General features: G+C 38.7%; 1 protein-coding gene across 1 annotated transcript; it reads left to right on the forward strand.

Annotated features, from left to right (window-relative positions):
- The first annotated feature begins 15,658 nt into the window (after nt 1–15,658).
- On the forward strand, nt 15,659–16,633 carry LOC121379560 (adenosine receptor A3-like). The gene has a single exon (XM_041508206.1). The coding sequence runs from the start codon at nt 15,659–15,661 to the stop codon at nt 16,631–16,633; it is 975 nt and encodes a 324-aa protein (XP_041364140.1).
- The last annotated feature ends 1,180 nt before the right edge of the window (nt 16,634–17,813 follow it).

Consider the following 17,813-nt stretch of genomic DNA (forward strand, 5'->3'; position numbering starts at 1 on the left):
ATACATACATATATATACATACACACACACATAGACACAAGTACACACGCACACACCCCTCGTACGTTTCGGCTCTGTCCCACATAAAAAATTTAATTAGTAATGGAATTAGACAACATTTTTGGATATTGATATGTTGATGAAATATTTTTGTGATTACACTGTTTATAGTGTTCAATATAACTATTCTTAAAAATATTGGGTTTTTTATTATTATTTTATTATTATTATTATGTGTCAATTATTAATGCTCTTTGGAGATTTATTATTTTTATGATTTACTAATACTGTCATTGTATATAATTGTCACCGTGTACTATTAAAATATTCATTTATAACAATATTGACGTCTGTACTGTTTTTGGTGTTCAGAAAGTCATTGTTAATAACATCAACAATATTTTAAAAATTAAGTAATGTTTTATGGGAAGAGGGAGGTGTGCTTGTCAAGATGTACCTAATATTACATTCGCATCTGACGCATCGCTCCCACTGCTTATGAAAATATACCATTTCATGCTTACGAAACAAATGAGTCCCATTTGTTTTTGTAAATCTTTGTAGTTCGTATAACGTATGTTTAATCTGACTCATGAATGGAAACATTATATGAATGAAAGTGAAGTTCCGGCCACGACAAGCAACCAACAAAATGTCGTGATTTTTAAACCAGCCAATCAGTGGCTGTAGAAGCAATCTGCACACTGTGCACAGATCGAACAAATATTACCCCGTATATTTGAGCCCATATGGGTAATACAAAACTATGTAAACCATACACGTACATACAATATTGGTTGTAATCCGTGAAAATTCTTATGATTCGTTGGCAGGATGGGAGCCCTTACGCCTATGATAAAGGCCACTCACACAAGGTATATATGAAATAGTATACACTCGCATCAACCCCCCCCCCCCCCCCCACACACACACAGACTTCCCCACTCCAAGTACAACCTATATTTATAAAAATTAATGTATCGTGTATTTAAGTAAGAACGTAATATACGTTCATTTATTTAGTAACTAAATTATTTTTTTATTATTATTTTGACAAATCATCGAAGAATGACATGGGCGGGTCGTAGTTCAGTGGTACAGCGCAAGCCTAATGCGCAGTCGATCTAGGATCGATCTCCGTCGGTGGGCCCATTGGGTTATTTCTCGTTCGAGACAGTGCTCCACAACTGGTGTAACAAAGGCCGTGGTATGTTGTACTATGTACTATCCTGTCTGGGAATGGTGCATATAAAAGATCTCTTGCTGCTAACCGAAAATAGTAACCCATGAAGTGGCGACAGCGGGTTTCCTCTCTCGATATCTGTCTTATGTCCGACACCATATAACCGTATATAAAATGTGATGAGTACGTCGTTAAATGAAACATTCCTTCCTTGCTTCCAAGAATGATTTTTGGCTGTGTCCAGCGTCAGTAGCCACATAAATACAGTGGTTATTGCAAAATAGATAGGGACCACTCACATAGGATATACATATGGTTCAAACATATTTATTTACTCTAATAATAAATAGTTTTGTGACTGCCCAACAACAGGCTGACGCCTATATCAAGGCCACTCCCAGCATTTTACAAAACTACAGTATGTCTAGTCAGCATGGCATGTACATTCCTTTGCCAGAATTTTTAACATTCTTGGAGAAAAACTAAAAGAAAGAAAGAAAGAAATTTTTATTTAACGACGCACTCAACACATTTTATTTACGGTTATATGGCGTCAAACATATGGTTAAGGACCACATAGATAATGAGAGGAAACCCGCTGTCGCCACTTCATGGGCTACACTTTTCGTTTAGCAGCAGTGGATCTTTTATATGCACCATCCCACAGACAGGGTAGTACATACCACGGCCTTTGATATACCAGTCGTGGTGCACTGGCTGGAATGAGAAATAGCCCAATGGGCCCGCCGACGGGGATCGATCCTAGACCGACCGCACATCGAGCGAGCGACGTACCACTGGGTTACGTCCCGCCCCATAAAACTAAAGAAGAAGAAAAGCTACAGAAGAAAGATAAATCAGGAAGAATGGTTGACAACATACTAATAATTTAGTTTTAGTCTACTTTGTTCACAATGATTAATCTTTCGCAAAACGTATATTACTAATTATGAAGTGCTGGACGGATTTAAATATTAAAACATTATTGTGGCCACTGAAGTTTGGAATTCCAAATAACAAGGTATTATAATCATAATTAATGCAGTTTTCAAGATGGATATTAAATGAAACATTCCTTCCTTGCTTCCAAGAATGATTTTTGGCTGTGTCCAGCGTCAGTAGCCACATAAATACAGTGGTACCAGTGCACCATCCCACAGACATTGTACAAATGGAGTTCTCACAAGCACACACTGCGCTATTTACTACAAAACGTGCCCAATTTGTGATCGTTGGAATCACTAATACCCAAAGGTGAGTCGGCAGTGCCATATCTGTTGTCTCTGTCGCCTTCATAGAAATAGTCCATTGGGATCAGAATTATTTAGTTGTGTCTAAACGTTGTTTAATGATAAAGATTTCCTGGTTTCAAGTGTTGTTACTGGAAGTGAATACGCGAGGCAAAGTCCCCCATACAAATACGCACTCAGGAAATGTTTTATTTAACGACGCACTCAACACATTTTATTTACGGTTATATGGCGTCGGATATATGGTTAAGGACCACACGGATATTGAGAGAGGAAACCCGCTGTCGCCACTTCATGGGCTACTCTTTCCGATTAGCAGCAAGGGATCTTTTATATGCTTCATACCACATACATGATAACACATACCACGGCCTTTGATATACCTGTCGTGGTGCACTGGCTGGAGCGAGAAATTAATGTTACAGATACCTTAAACTAAATATTTAAAGAAATATCATTGTACATGGCCTTCGATTAACACACATCAATTTGTTATCTTTAAAATCTAAATGTGAGATAGTGCAGTTAACAATTTTTTTTTTTTTTTACGCAACGTATTCATTTATCCTGCAATCACTGTATGTATTGACAAGATAACATGACTAGATAAATTTGCTGTCACTGAACAAAAATATAGCTTTTTGGGACAGATCAACTTTTATACTAGCTATAATCAGCAAATTGTTGTAATTTAAGAACTATTTTGTTTTGATGTATGGATATTTTAGGCGACAAAGCATTTAACACGTGTGGACAATCTACTCTGGAATACGGTTAAGCTGTGAATTAAAACAGTTATTTTTATTAAATATTTGTTTTATGTGGATTGCAGGATTAAAAAAAAAAATTGCTTACTGTCTTAAAGGGACATTCCCGAGTTTGCTGCATTGTAAGATGTTTTCGACTAATAAAATATTTCTACGATTAAACATACATATTAAATATATTTTCTTGTTTAGAATATCAGTGTCTGTATATTCAATGTGTTTTTGGTCGTCTTAATATTTGTAAGAAGCCCAAACTGGAGTTTGTCTTAAAATAATTTCGTACGTACGAAAAAATAGTTTTTAGGAAATAAAATGAAATTTAACCTACTACAAATATTAGGACGATCAGAAACACGTTTAATATACAGCCACTAATATTTTATGCAGAAAAATATATTTGATATGTAATTACAGTCGTCAAAAAGTCTCTGTTAGTCGATAACATCTTAAACATTGCAGCAAACTCAGGAATGTCCCTTTAACTAGGATATTGGCTTTATCCAGCCCAGGTCGAATGGCAGAATCTCATGTACATGTGTGTGTGTGTGTGTGTGTGTGTGTGTGTGTGTGTGTGTGTGTGTGTGTGTGTGTGTTGTGTATGTGTGTGTTGTAACCTTGTACACGCCTTTTCATCTTTTTGGTAAAAAATCCTGTACATTTCAACGATGGACTTGATGACTGTGGGTTGTGCTCATGGCGGGTGCCAACGATGGGGCAGAATATGCTCAACCTTTTCCAAACGCCTGAGATCATCACTGTATTTTACAGCGATTCATGAGTGCATGCCATCACAGTTGTAATTATTCCATTAAGCCCTATCCTGTGTCAGTTTTAGGAGTGGCAGTTCTCCTACAACCGGTGAATGAGGGATCAAACATGTTACGGATCTTCTAGGGGAGTGGCGGTCCTCCTACAGCCGTACAGGAGGGATCAAACATGTTACGGATCTTCTAGGGGAGTGGCGGTCCTCCTACAGCCGGTACAGGAGGGATCAAACATGTTACGGATCTTCTAGAAGAATGGCAGTCCTACGGCCGGTGCAGGAGGGATCAAACATGTTACGGATCTTCGAGGGGAGTGGCGGTCCTCCTACAGCCGGTACAGGAGGGATCAAACATGTTACGGATCTTCTAGAAGAATGGCAGTCCTACGGCCGGTGCAGGAGGGATCAAACATGTTACAAATCTTCTAAGGGAGTGGCGGTCCTCCTACAGCCGGTACAGGAGGGATCAAACATGTTACGGATCTTCTAGGGGAGTTGCGGTCCTCCTACAGCCGGTACAGGAGGGATCAAACATGTTACGGATCTTCTAGGGGAGTGGCGGTCCTCCTACAGCCGGTACAGGAGGGATCAAACATGTTACGATCTTCTTGAGGAGTGGCGGTCCTCCTACAGACGGTGCAGGAGGGATCAACCATGTTACGGATCTTCTAGAGGAGTGGTGGTCCTCCTACAGACGGTGCAGGAGGGATCGAACGTGCTACGGATCTGGATCTTCTAGAGGAGTGGCCATTCTCTTTGAGAATGGCCAATACAGCACAAATTGAAATTTTGAGTAAAAGTCAGTATCTATCTGTGATATTTGTGTTTTTGCACAGTTCTTTACTCTGTTTTTATTTAAATCTTGAATGTTTATATTGATGTTGATCATCACCTTATTTGTTTGCATTACCATAGTTTGACACCCAATAGCCGATGTATTGTTCGTGCTGGGGTGTCGTTAAACATTCATTCATTCATTCATTCATTCATTCATTCTAGAGGAGTGGCAGTCCTCCAACAGACGGTGCAGGAGGGATCGAACATGTTACGGATCTTCTAGGGGAGTGGCGGTCCTCCTACAGCCGGTACAGGAGGGATCGAACATGTTACGGATCTTCTAGGGAGTGGCGGTCCTCCTACAGCCGGTGCAGGAGGGATCAAACATGTTACGGATCTTCTAGGGGAGTGGCGGACCTCCTAAGGACGAGCACCTGATAGTAGATCATGGAGGCAATCAGATTTTGCATAAAACGTCCTTTTGACCTTTTGTGTAGAGATTCAGTTTTGATCATAGAATACGGTTTTACCATTCAGATTTAATCTGGTTAGCATCAGTGGTTTAGTTTAAATATCATTTTCAATAAACAGTGTATTGCACGGGACAAAAAGGAGAGCCACATTTGTCGTTCGCCACTTAACCCAAAATCTCATAAACAACGTTGGTCCTCCCACCATCCTCCCCGATATCCTGTTTCGCCACTGGCCTAAAGTTGATTGGTTGATTGATTTCAACTTATTTTCGTGCTTATATCTAATTAAGGTTCAAGCACGCTGTCCTGGGCACACACCTCAGCTATCTGGGCTGTCTGTCCAGCACAGTGGGTTAGTTGTTAGTTTGTTAGTGGTTAGTGAGAGAAAAGATGGTGTAGTGGCCTTACACCTACCCATTGAGCTCTTAAGAACTCGCTCTGGGTTGGAGCCGGTACCGGGCTGCGAACCCTGTACCTACCAGCCTGTAGTCCAATGGTTTAACCACTAAAGTAAGTTACCTTGGCTTATATAGACTTTACAAATTTCAGTTCAGCTGTGAGTATTATAACCCTAGACATCGGATTTTAACAGATCTCTAGCTAGCTATTAAAGTGACAGACCTTAGTTTCTAAACACTACGACGTATGTTTCACTATTAAAGCCGTTTGTGATAATTTAAATTAGAAGTACTTACATTTTATTATTTAGAATATTAATTTTCGTACACCTGAAGTGGTACCGGTCATCAAAGTTTTTATAATAGGCATTTATTTTCATAATTCTAAAAACGCACGTTCGTCTGAAAAGTTGTGCTTATCGAGACAAGCTCTAGTTATTTGTAAACAATATTTCTCCGTTTAAATATCCTATAGGTACTATGAAAAAGGCGTTCCCCGTGGGACGGACTATAGGTACTTTTCGGCATGAAAAAGGCCGTTCCCCGTGGGACGGACTATAGGTACTGTTCGGCATGAAAAAGGCCGTTCCCCGTGGGACGGACTATAGGTACTGTTTGGCATGAAAAAGGCCGTTCCCCGTGGGACGGACTATAGGTACTGTTCGGCATGAAAAAGGCCGTTCCCCGTGGGACGGACTATAGGTACTGTTCGGCATGAAAAAGGCGTTCCCCGTGGGACGGACTATAGGTACTGTTTGGCATGTTTATTTTGTTCATTGCTATAACTGATTATTAGCTCATCTGAGACCTTGTTTACACCCTGGTCAATTTTCAAAGAAATTGTTCATTATTGATTTTCAATGAAATATATATATATATATTCCATATTAAAAAATACTCATGACTAATCCCTCTCCCACCCCCCCCCCCCCCCCCCCCTCTCTCTCCTCCCCCCCCCCCCCCCCCCCTCTCTCTCTCTCTCTCTCTCTCTCTCTCTCTCTCTCTCTCTCTCTCTCTCTCTCTCTCTCTCTCTCTCTCTCTCTCATATGCGATATTTTTTAGATCACATAGGCTACTTTAAGAATTTAAGCAAACGTACTAGGGTGACACTCAATAGTTGATGTATGCATTCATAGTCATCAAATAAAAACACTTCAATAGCATTTGGATGTAAGGACATCCAAAATTACGTCATTCGAGTTTGACGTTATTTCCATTCAACAAGACAGCACGCCACATAATATTTATTCTTACGTCATTTGAACATCTAGTAATGGCGGACTGGAATTAAAGTTGCGTGTACAGTTTACAAAAAAAGCTTGAGGTTATATGATATAGAGATTATTACCCTCGTGTTTTTCGGTATCGTCAATATCATATATTAGGAATAAAAAAGAATGTATTATGCTCGCATAATACAATTGTTATTCCTAATATGTGATATTGACGATACCGAAAAACACTCTGGTAACAACCCCCCCCCCCTCTCTCTCTCTCTCTCTCTCTCTCTCTCTCTCTCTCTCTCTCTCTCTCTCTCTCTCTCTCTCTCTCTCTCTCTCTCTCTCTCTCTCTCTCTCTCTCTCTCTCTCTCTCTCTCTCTCTCTCTCATACATTATATCCTACATAGATAGATAGATAGATAGATAGATAGACAGACAGACAGACAGACAGAACTATACTAATATTATCTGTAGGTGATACAGGGTATATTTGCATAAGACATAGGTGATATATCTTAATATAGGTATTTTGCTATGTTAATATTTACATGATCTGTCAGTTTAAAACTTCTTTTTTTTCAGGCTAAAGATCTTTAGAAATATGTCCATCTGAAGAATTTCTCTAAGTTGAATAAATAAATAAAATTGTCAGCCAGTTTTTATTTCATTATTTGCCATTTTATCTTGTGACTGTCACATCTGTTTCCTGTTCCTGAATAAAGATTTAAAACTTTACCTCCTCGGTGACCGGTACCACGGTGTAAAAAGAAACACCAAAAAGAATTTAAAAAAAAAAAAAAATCTGCTACAGCGGGCAATACAAGATACATTACGGTATTTCATTGTTCAAGCGAAGAAAACCTAGGTATTGTTTAGCATGCTTTTTTTTTTGTTCATTGTTACAACTGATTACCTTGTTTACACCCTAGTCAATTTTCAAAGAAATTGTTCATTACTGATTTGCAATGAAATATATTTATTTTGCATTTTCTTTGTTCTATTTTACCGTTACAGTGAATTGAAGGTTTGAAATGGCCGGCTGGGTTATGTAAATATAATTTATGTAACCGAATAGTCAGTTACTTGATAACAAATATGCGAACAGACTTCCAGTTACTCTATATTTCGATATATAGAGGATTCGTCACGAGTGTTTTTTAATATAAATATCAACCGAGTCTATGTTACTCTGTATTTGTTGAGTTTAATTCTATACGTAATATCAATGTTCTGAAGTCACCTCGCCTGTAGCACAAATGTCAGAGGCGGATCTGGGGGCCTAGGCCCCCCTAAATTTTGTGACAGTTAAAATTTTATTATATATTAATTTTCACCCCCCCCCTCCAAACCTCCCCCAAAGTTCCCTTTGCATTCCACCGTTTCATTGCACCCCCCCCCCCCCCCCCCCCCCCCAAATGGATTTTCTGGATCCACCACTGAATGTAGTTTGACGTCACGTACTTTGACTAAATCTCATGAAAACGTTACACTCGGGTATACACAAGTCTTGTTGAAACAAATGACCCATTGACAGGAAAACATTATTAACTCGGTTAATACTGGTAAATATCAAATGGGTTTATTACATGGATATTGTGGGTAAGTTATAGGATAATGGTAAATATCAAATGGGTTTATTACATGGATATTGTGGGTAAGTTATAGGATAATGGTAAATATCAAATGGGTTTATTACATGGATATTGTGGGTAAGTTATAGGATAAATAGAGCATAATCCCCATGTCTTGTGATATCATAATCTATCAGCACGAGTTGTTAAAAGTAAGAAATCCGAGGCTTGCCGAGTATTTTTATACTTTTATCAACGAGTGCTGATAAATTATATCACAAGACACGACGGGGCGGGGGGGGGGGGGGGGGGGGGGGGGTGTATTCTTTTCATCATCCATTATCATTCTTTTCATATGCGACAATTGTAAACAATTCTTTGAAACCAATGGAATATTAAACTTTGACCAATCAAGATTATAAGAAGCAATATCTCGTAGGAGAATATCGCAGGAGATATCGCAAATTATAGTGCCAGCGATATCTACTACAAAAGCCTCTAATGGATGAAAAATTGATATATTGTCTGTAGCGCTAAAACAAAAGTTCAAAAGAAGAAGAAAGAAATTTGCAGATTTGTCATCAAGAAGTTTCGCATCCAAACCATTACAGTAAGGATACTGATAGCTTCCGATAATGGTCCTAATTTAAAAAGCCTATTTATGTCTATTGCACGTTAAAAACAAATGAATTAACACATTTTAATTTAATCAATTTTGAAGTATTTTAATAGCATCCAGATGAACACAGATATAATTGTCAATCATGTTTCATTCATCTAGAACATGCAATTTCTGAAAAATGGACAAAAATGCGAAAATTTAACATTGATCTTAACGCTAATTAAAAGTATTTTAGTTAAAAAGTACAACATTGAAATACTATTCTTAAAGGGACATTCCTGACTTTGTTGCAATTTTTAAGGTGTTTTTGACAATTGTAATTACGTATCAAATGTATTTTTCTGCATAAAATATCAGTGGCTGTATATTAAACGTGTTTCTGATCGTTCTAATATTTGTACTAGGTTAAATTTCATTTTAATTCCTAAAACAGATTTTTTCGTACGTACGAAATTATTTCAAGACAAAATCCAGTTTGGGCTTCTTACAAATATTAAGAAAAGTAAAGTAAAGTTTGTTTTATTTAACGACGCCACTAGAGCACATTGATTTTTTATCTTATCATCGGCTATTGGACGTCAAACATATGGTCATTCTGACACTTGTTTTTTTTTTTTAGAGCAAACCCGCTGTCGCCACATAGGCTACTCTTTTATGATAGGCAGCAAGGGATCTTTTATTTGCGCTTCCCAAAGGCAGAATAGCACAAACCATGGCCTTTGTTGAACCAGTTATGGATCACTGGTCAGTGCAAGTGGTTTACACCTACCCATTAAGCCTTGCGGAGCACTCACTCAGGGTTTGGAGTCCGAACCCAGTACCTACCAGCCTGTAGACCGGTGACCTAACCACGACGTCACCGAGGCCGGTGTTGCAGAGTTCTGCAGAGCATTCAACATTTTCCTATATCTGTCTTTCACCTACATCAATGTGAGACAATGTGACGGTACATGCTCTTAATTTCTTTTCGCCTGTGGCGATATTAATTGTTTTAGAGGGCCGTGTGCACTTCCAATATGCACTTAGCCCAGGTGGGCACTTTGTTACGTAATACCTTCGCGCGACCGTGCATCCCAATATGCACTTAGTCCAGATGTGGAGGCCATTTGGCCAGTAGTTACGTAATACCTCTGCGAGTGCGGTTTCGACGACCGTGATTTTGGCGACTAGGCGTCATCAAGTCTAGGCTTCTAAGAAAGATATGCCGTCTTGGTCGCTGTGGAAAATTCACATGATACGTGAGGTGCCGCGATGTACCCCCAGGCGATATTCTGGTTTTATGATAAATAGCTAGGGTTTTAGAGATATGGGGGAGAAACATAGGAAGGCTGCAGGGGAAACGGACGTCGTCCACTGAACGAAATATATGAGTTCAGCCCGGACGTGGTAATTATATATTATTTCTGCTCTGTTGTATAACCTTGATGTGATTGATGTGACTTTAAATATTTTAATACTGTATTATACCAATATTATTTAGACGGTGCTGCCGGTCATCTGACGCAGTAAACTGTAGGCTCGCTGTCTAAATAAATATATAAAGCTTAGCCAGTCATCCTAGAGGACCTAGGTAAACTGTAGGTTAGTGTCTTTATTGTGATAGGTACCAGTATTAATTCTGTGTTACTAGGTTACTGAATGAGTAGTTAAGGGTTAATTAAAAATTAACCAGTTAGGAATAGAGTTGTAATTCCTTTATTAATTAAGTTCCCCTGGCAGCGTTTCTCAATTATCACACGTTACTGAATGAGTAGTAAGGGTTAATTAAAAATTAACCAGTTAGGAATAAAGTTGTAATTCCTTTATTAATTAAGTTCTCCTGGAAGCGTTTCTCAATTATCACACGTTATTGAATAAGTAGTTAGGGTTAATTAAAAATTAACCAGTTAGGAATAGAGTTGTAATTCGTTTATTAATTAAGTTCTCCTGGAAGCGTTTCTCAATTATCACACGTGTGGGTGTTGTGTCACGGTGAAGTGATTAGCATATTGTGTAAACTAGACACCTAGAGATTCAAATCTAATTAAGTGATCAGTTCTGGGTTGTTATTATTTGTTGTTGTTAATTAACTATTGCGGCAGTACATTTGTCAGCGTAGGTTAATACAGATTCCAAAGTGTATTGTGTTTTTGTTGTGTTTTCTAGTGAACTAAACGTGCTATAATAATATATACTTTATATAAGATCTTATCTCTGATCATACCTAGACGAGCCAGCGGGTATAACTGCCTGTTACAGAGAGATCTAATAGATATACAGTTACGAGAGATATTTGGACAATCGTGTTTCATTCAGTTACGGGTATTATAGGATCCCCGTGACAGACAACTATTCTGAAACATTATATTCTATTATTTTGTAATATTTGTGATACAACGTGGCATAAACAACTTCGAATCTCCTGCATAAACAATCATTAGAAAAGTCTAAAGTGGCCATTAAACATGTGCCTTATATAATATACTCAACAACGAAAGTTTAGCTAATGTTAAAAGAAATGGCATAACATTTATAAATTAACCTCTTTTTATTAATTAGTATTCACATCTGAAATGTTTACCATTTACAAACAACATAAACCTTTGCCTTAACACAACAGGAGAATCTGGTTTTCTTTTAAGTTTATTCAACTATGGCAAATCTAGACGTTATAAGATATATTTGCTAAACTTTCGTTGTTGAGTATATATTTGTAATGGATTTTGTAGAGCAGACCAACATTTCATAACTTCTGAGATGATAAACTTGAAATAAAAAATGGTTTAAAAAGTATAGCAGAAGGGTTCACTTTGCCGAAGAGTTTCAATCTAGGCTCCCTGGCTATTTGGGGTATGTTTTATTTGTATATTGACCATTGCTTTTACGAAAATGGGAGGCTTGTATAGGGTTACAGGTGTATACCGAACAACCGGATGACAGGTTGCTTGGCAACGACTGCAGAATCTCTTCATTTGGATTTAGTTTGTAAATCAAAAACTGCGTTTTATTACTCAGATTTGGAGGGGGTCAGTCAAGATGATGGACTGACGACAAATGCCCCCTTTACCCTCATTATCATCCGCCACTATAAGTTATCGTACTCATAATACGACCTTGACATTACACAGGCGTGGAACCAATGAATGCCTTGTCACCTCTGAACGTCTAAGTACTCAGAAAATGCGGATTTTACTGGGAGAATATAGTTATTTTCAGTGGGAAATTGGCGGTTCCAGCGTTCAATCAAGTAACGGGTGGCGGGTGGCGTAGGTTCGACTTTCTCAGAGAGATTCCTATATAGAATATTTCACAGGGATGTAGTCGGAGGTGGGAGGGCGGAGGTTAGTGAAGACTAAAAAAAAAAAAGAAGAAGAAAAAGACTACGAACTGTGGTAGAGGAATGCTGGCCAATCAACCATCGCTTTTACTAAGTACAGTAGATGTTGTACAACTTGGGATGGCGGCGTGTTGCGTACCATAGTTAGGTCACCGCGATCTACTTTTGATGGGCATATTATGTACCTCACCGGTACTTTTGTTAAAAGAAACTGACCTGAGTTTTCTGCCACTGAAACATGTTCACGACTAACAGTTAAAGTTTGTTTTGTTTAACGACACCACTAGAGCACATTGATTAATTAATGATCGGCTATTGGACGTCAAACATTTGGTAACTCAGACATATAGTCTTACAGAAGAAACACGCTACATTTTTCTATTAGTAGCAAGAGATCTTTTATATGCACCATCCCACAGACAGGATAGCACATACCACGGTCTTTGACATACCAGTCGTGATGCACTGGTTTGAACAAGAAATAGCCCAATGGGCCCACCAACGGGGATCGATCCCAAATTGACCGCGCATCGAGCGAGCGCTTTACCACTGGGCTAGGTCCCGCCCCACGACTAACAGAACCCTTTTAACGACTATAAGTAGTACTAAACCAAATAACTTCCGGCTGGGTCAAAGTTCGAGGTGCGGAACTAGGTTAGTCTTAGACGCTACCCGTTATCTCAGAAATGAGCAGCTTGACACCCACTTTTTTTTAATTCACTTTAAGGGTGAGAGGTGATAGTATTTATATCCGTGGCGTTTATGTCGATTGATACGTTGCAGTTAGGAGTTTTAGCCACATATGTTACTATTGTCGTCTATGGGATTTGATTTGGTAGTATACACCCTAAAAGTACACAATCAGTTTTAGGTTGCACACAACCTTTCACATTTGTATGAATGAATGTATAATGATACTCCAGCATAAAAATTCACATCGGCTTTTGGGTGTAACCATTCAAGTTTGCATGAATTTCAATACAATTTCTGTGTCAGTATATTTTGTGAAAAAAAATAAAAGGGCTATAATATGACTGATATTTTTAGGAAGTACATTTGATTTTTAACTTCTATGCTAAAAAAAAAGGTTGACCAAAAAAATTCCACCCATATGTTAGAACATTTCGCTTCTTATTTAAGTGGCAGCACACTATTTGCACAGTTGTTACCAGTTAGTACTAAGATGTCAACAAACGTAAACTCCATAGGTTACTAGTATTTAAATACTACAGAGGTCAACCTGTTTGCAATCATCAAAAACATTTAAGTATTTTGTATTAATTTTTGAAAAAAGAAAATATATATATTATATTAAGCTGTTACAATAAGTAACGATACGGCAAATGGTAAACCTCACCATTTCTCGTTCCAGCCAGTGCTCCACAACTGGTATAACATAGACCGTTGCATATACTGTTCTCTCTAGGATGTGCATATGAAAGAACCCTTGCGCCATAAAACTGTAAATAAAATGTGTTTATGTGTGTCTTTAAGTAAAACACAATCATTGTACACCTATCTATATAAACCAGTTCATTATATTAATAATACGACTATAGACTACTCTTAACCCGCTGAGTTAAAAATAGTTTGTCATATTTATTTTCACTGACTCAGTGATAACTCTTTGTTGACAAATTATCAGGCATGGGTGGGGTGTAGCTCAGTAATAAAGTGTTCGGCTGATGCGCGGTCGGTCTGGGATCGATCCCAGTCGATGGGCTCATTGGGCTATTTCTTGTTTTAGCCAGTGCACCACGACTGGTATATCTAAGGCTGTGGTATGTGCTACACTGTCTATGATACGGTGCATAGAAAAGATCCCTTGCTACTAATGTAAAAATGTAGCGAGTTTCAAGTCCGAGACTATATATCAGAATCACCCAATGTTTGACATGCAATAGCCGATGATTAATAAATCAATGTGCTCAAGTGGCGTCGTTAAACAAAACAAACTTCAACTTTTTAACTTTCAATTATCAGGTAATACATGTAGTATAATATCGTCGAATATAGGCGAGGTTCGCCTCCATGTAAATCATGTCTATTAGATTAAAATATATATATCGACATTGGTGGTGTATTTGATAGGTATTGGAAGGAAATGGGTTTGGGTTTTTTAACGACGCATTCAACACATTGTATTTACGCTTATGTGGCGTTGGACATATGGTTAAGGACCACACAGATATTGAGAAAGGAAACGAGCTGTCGCCACTTCATGGGCTAATCTTTTTCGATTAGCAACAAGGGATCTTTTATATGCACCATCCCCCAGACAGGATAGTACATACTACGGCCTTTGTTACACCATTTGTCGAGCACTGGCTGGAACGAGAAACCGACGGGAATCGATCCTAGACCGACCGCGCATCAAGCGAACGCTTTACCACTGGGCTACATCCCGCCCTGGCAGGTATTGGATTAACATGCAAATACCATCCCCCGCCTAGAGTGAATTTTAAGGGTTCAATGGGGAGAACAAAGGTGTAAGGCCACTACACCGACTTCTCTTTCACTAACTTCTAACAACGAACCATTAACAAAACCACTGTCCTGAACAAACATCCAAGAGGGCTGTTTTGTGTCCAGGACAGCGTGCTAGAATCTTGAAATTGAAATGAATGAAGAGTGTTCTATAGCTACTGGATCGAGTCGTATGCTGCACATAAAAAATATTCCTTGCTGTTAATCGGAAAGAGTAATTCATTGCGTGGCGGCAGTGGGTTTCCATATAACCGTAATTAAAATGTGTAGTAAAATATCACCAAGTCATTTCCAGTCAGTTTCCTGTGAACTAAAATAAAAGCGGATTACATGGTAATCATCTGACTTTGTGGTTGCCGATACCATTGTGCAGCTTCTTAAAAGATAAATAACCTAGATAACGTCTACCGTCATAAACTGTAACACAATATAAACACCAGTTTTATCCTTCTGATGGTATTCAGTGTCATTGTCGTATTGAATTCGTTTTGGAGATAATTAATTTTGCCGCCATTATTCCTTTAGTAGGCTTTCTGACGGATACAATTTCACTCTTTGGAATATAACGAGAAAAACATCACCAAGAAACACAATATCGATAATGGCAGTGTGGTATTGAAATTCCAAACCAGTTGTTTAGGAGATATTGAAAATGGGTATTTTAAACAGTATTGAGATATATTATAAAAACAAGCAGCTGGCTAATCAATACTTTTTAATTCTGGAATTGAAATACATGTACTTGAAAATAGGCATCAATTACTATAAAAGTGTACTATATACGTCTTAGATACTGTTTTCTTTAGCAGTGCCACTCAGTAACAGTACAGTATGACGACGGAGGACAATACATTACTCTTTTCTACCAATGCATCATCATCTGATGTGATCAGTTTTCACGAGGCTACCATCATCACGATAGAACTTGGTCTCATGGTATTCATTTGTTCCGGGAACCTGCTGACCATTCTGACGGTGTGGCTGACGCCGTCGCTGAGGACCGTCTCCAACATGTACGTCGTGTCTCTGGCTGTAGCCGATCTGCTCACAGGACTCAACATCCCTCTCCAAATCGGCATCTTCATCCCTAGCGTGCGGCGAGCCATCGACGCGAGCAAGTACCTCTGTCTGTGTCGTCATGTCCTGTTCTTCGTGTCCATCGAGAATTCCATTCTGTGCATGACGCTGATCGCGCTGGACTGGTGGCTGTACATAGTCAGCCCTTTTTACTATCTGAGAATAGCGACGTCGTCCAAGGCTAGACTTGTTGTCGTCTGCTCCTGGATAGTATCTGTCTGGGCGGGAACCATGCCTCTCTACGTCAACAAGTGGACGGTCGGCGTGGACTGCAAACTACTGAACGTCCTAACGAAAGAGTACCAACTGTACCTGCAGGGAGGCGGCTTTGTCCTCTGTAGTCTGACGATCGGTTTCTGTTACGGACATATTTTTGTCGTCGCTCGCAAATATCTAAAGAAAGTAAACGGTTTCCAGGCCAGTGCAGTTAACAGAAAATCCAGAAGCAGCAACGACATACTGCGTTCGGATATCAAAATGGTGAAGATGTTCATACTAGTTTTCGGTGCGTTTTTTTTTTGCTGGTTTCCAACCATTCTCTGTCTGTCCATTGGATATACGTACGGGGTGTCGTACACCATTTTGAACTACGTCATTCCTGTGGGAATCCTGAATTCTGGATTAAATTTCTTCATTTATGTTATTAGAAACAGGCAGTTCAGGGAAGCACTGGAGAAAATGGTTAGGAAATGGCGCAGTGTTCTCGAACCTGACCCTGTGGAACTGTGATGGATGTCTTTAAGGTGTAACAGTATACCAAGCTAGCATCCCACGGGCTCAAAGATCAAAGTACACCTAACTTTGGATGTAGCATTAAATAAGACCACTCTTGTCATTGGTGAAATATGTGACAGGTCATGTTGTCACAAATTGTTGGGGGGGGGGGGGGGGGGGGGGGGGGGGGGGGGTGTTTCTTGCCCTATATAACCGTAAATCAAATGTGTTGATACCGTCGTTAAATAAAATTTCCTTCCTTTTCTTGCCAGTAAATTCCTGTAAGTTAATTTGAACTATTATAAATAGATCAGCTACTATTGTGCTTGAAATATGTGAGGGATCCGATTAAAATGAAGGTGGCATTTTGTTAGGTGGAACTATGGTAACATAGTGAATAGCAGCTTACCAGTACCATCCTCATTTTTTTTCTAAATTACTTCACGGTGACGAGTTGTAATATTCATACCCATGGTGTCTATGTTGACCGAAACCCTGTGTGTAACCGTTTTAGCAACATATGATACTATTGTCTATGGGATTTGATTTAGTAGGATACATTTTTAACGGAGATTAATTCTTTACAGCAGTCAGACTTCAAGACCCGATATCTCGTCGGTGGAGCAAATGTGCAAAGGCTTTAAACACTGAATATTAGGTCAAGGTCAAAGTGGATAGAAGAGGGCGAAAAGCCAACTAAGTATTTCTGCAATTTAGAATCTCGGAATTATTTTAGCAAATTAATATCAAAAATTAAGTGGGACAATGGAACAGAGGTTACGGATCAGAAAGAAATCTTAAAAGAAACAAAGACGTTTTACCAAAATCTTTACTCTGCACCATCTTGGCAAAATGATGATGACATTATTGAAAAACTATCTCACTTTAGTTTCAATAAACTAACTGATGAAGAAGCTGAAGAATTAGAAGGTGAAATAAAATATTCTGAAGTTTTAGCATTTCTTAAAACAATGAAAAATGACAAGAGCTCCGGATCGGATGGATTTACAGCCGAATTCTTTAAATTCTTTTGGATCGATATAGGACATTATGTAGTTAGATCTATTAATTATAGCTATACCATTAAAGAAATGTCTCATGTACAAAAGCTAGGTATTATAACATGTATCCCAAAACCAAATAAACCAAAATAATTCTTACAAAATTGGCGACCTTTAACTCTGTTAAACTGTAC

This window comes from Gigantopelta aegis, chromosome 8 (genome assembly GCF_016097555.1).
Source record: "Gigantopelta aegis isolate Gae_Host chromosome 8, Gae_host_genome, whole genome shotgun sequence".
NCBI lineage: Eukaryota > Metazoa > Mollusca > Gastropoda > Neomphalida > Peltospiridae > Gigantopelta > Gigantopelta aegis.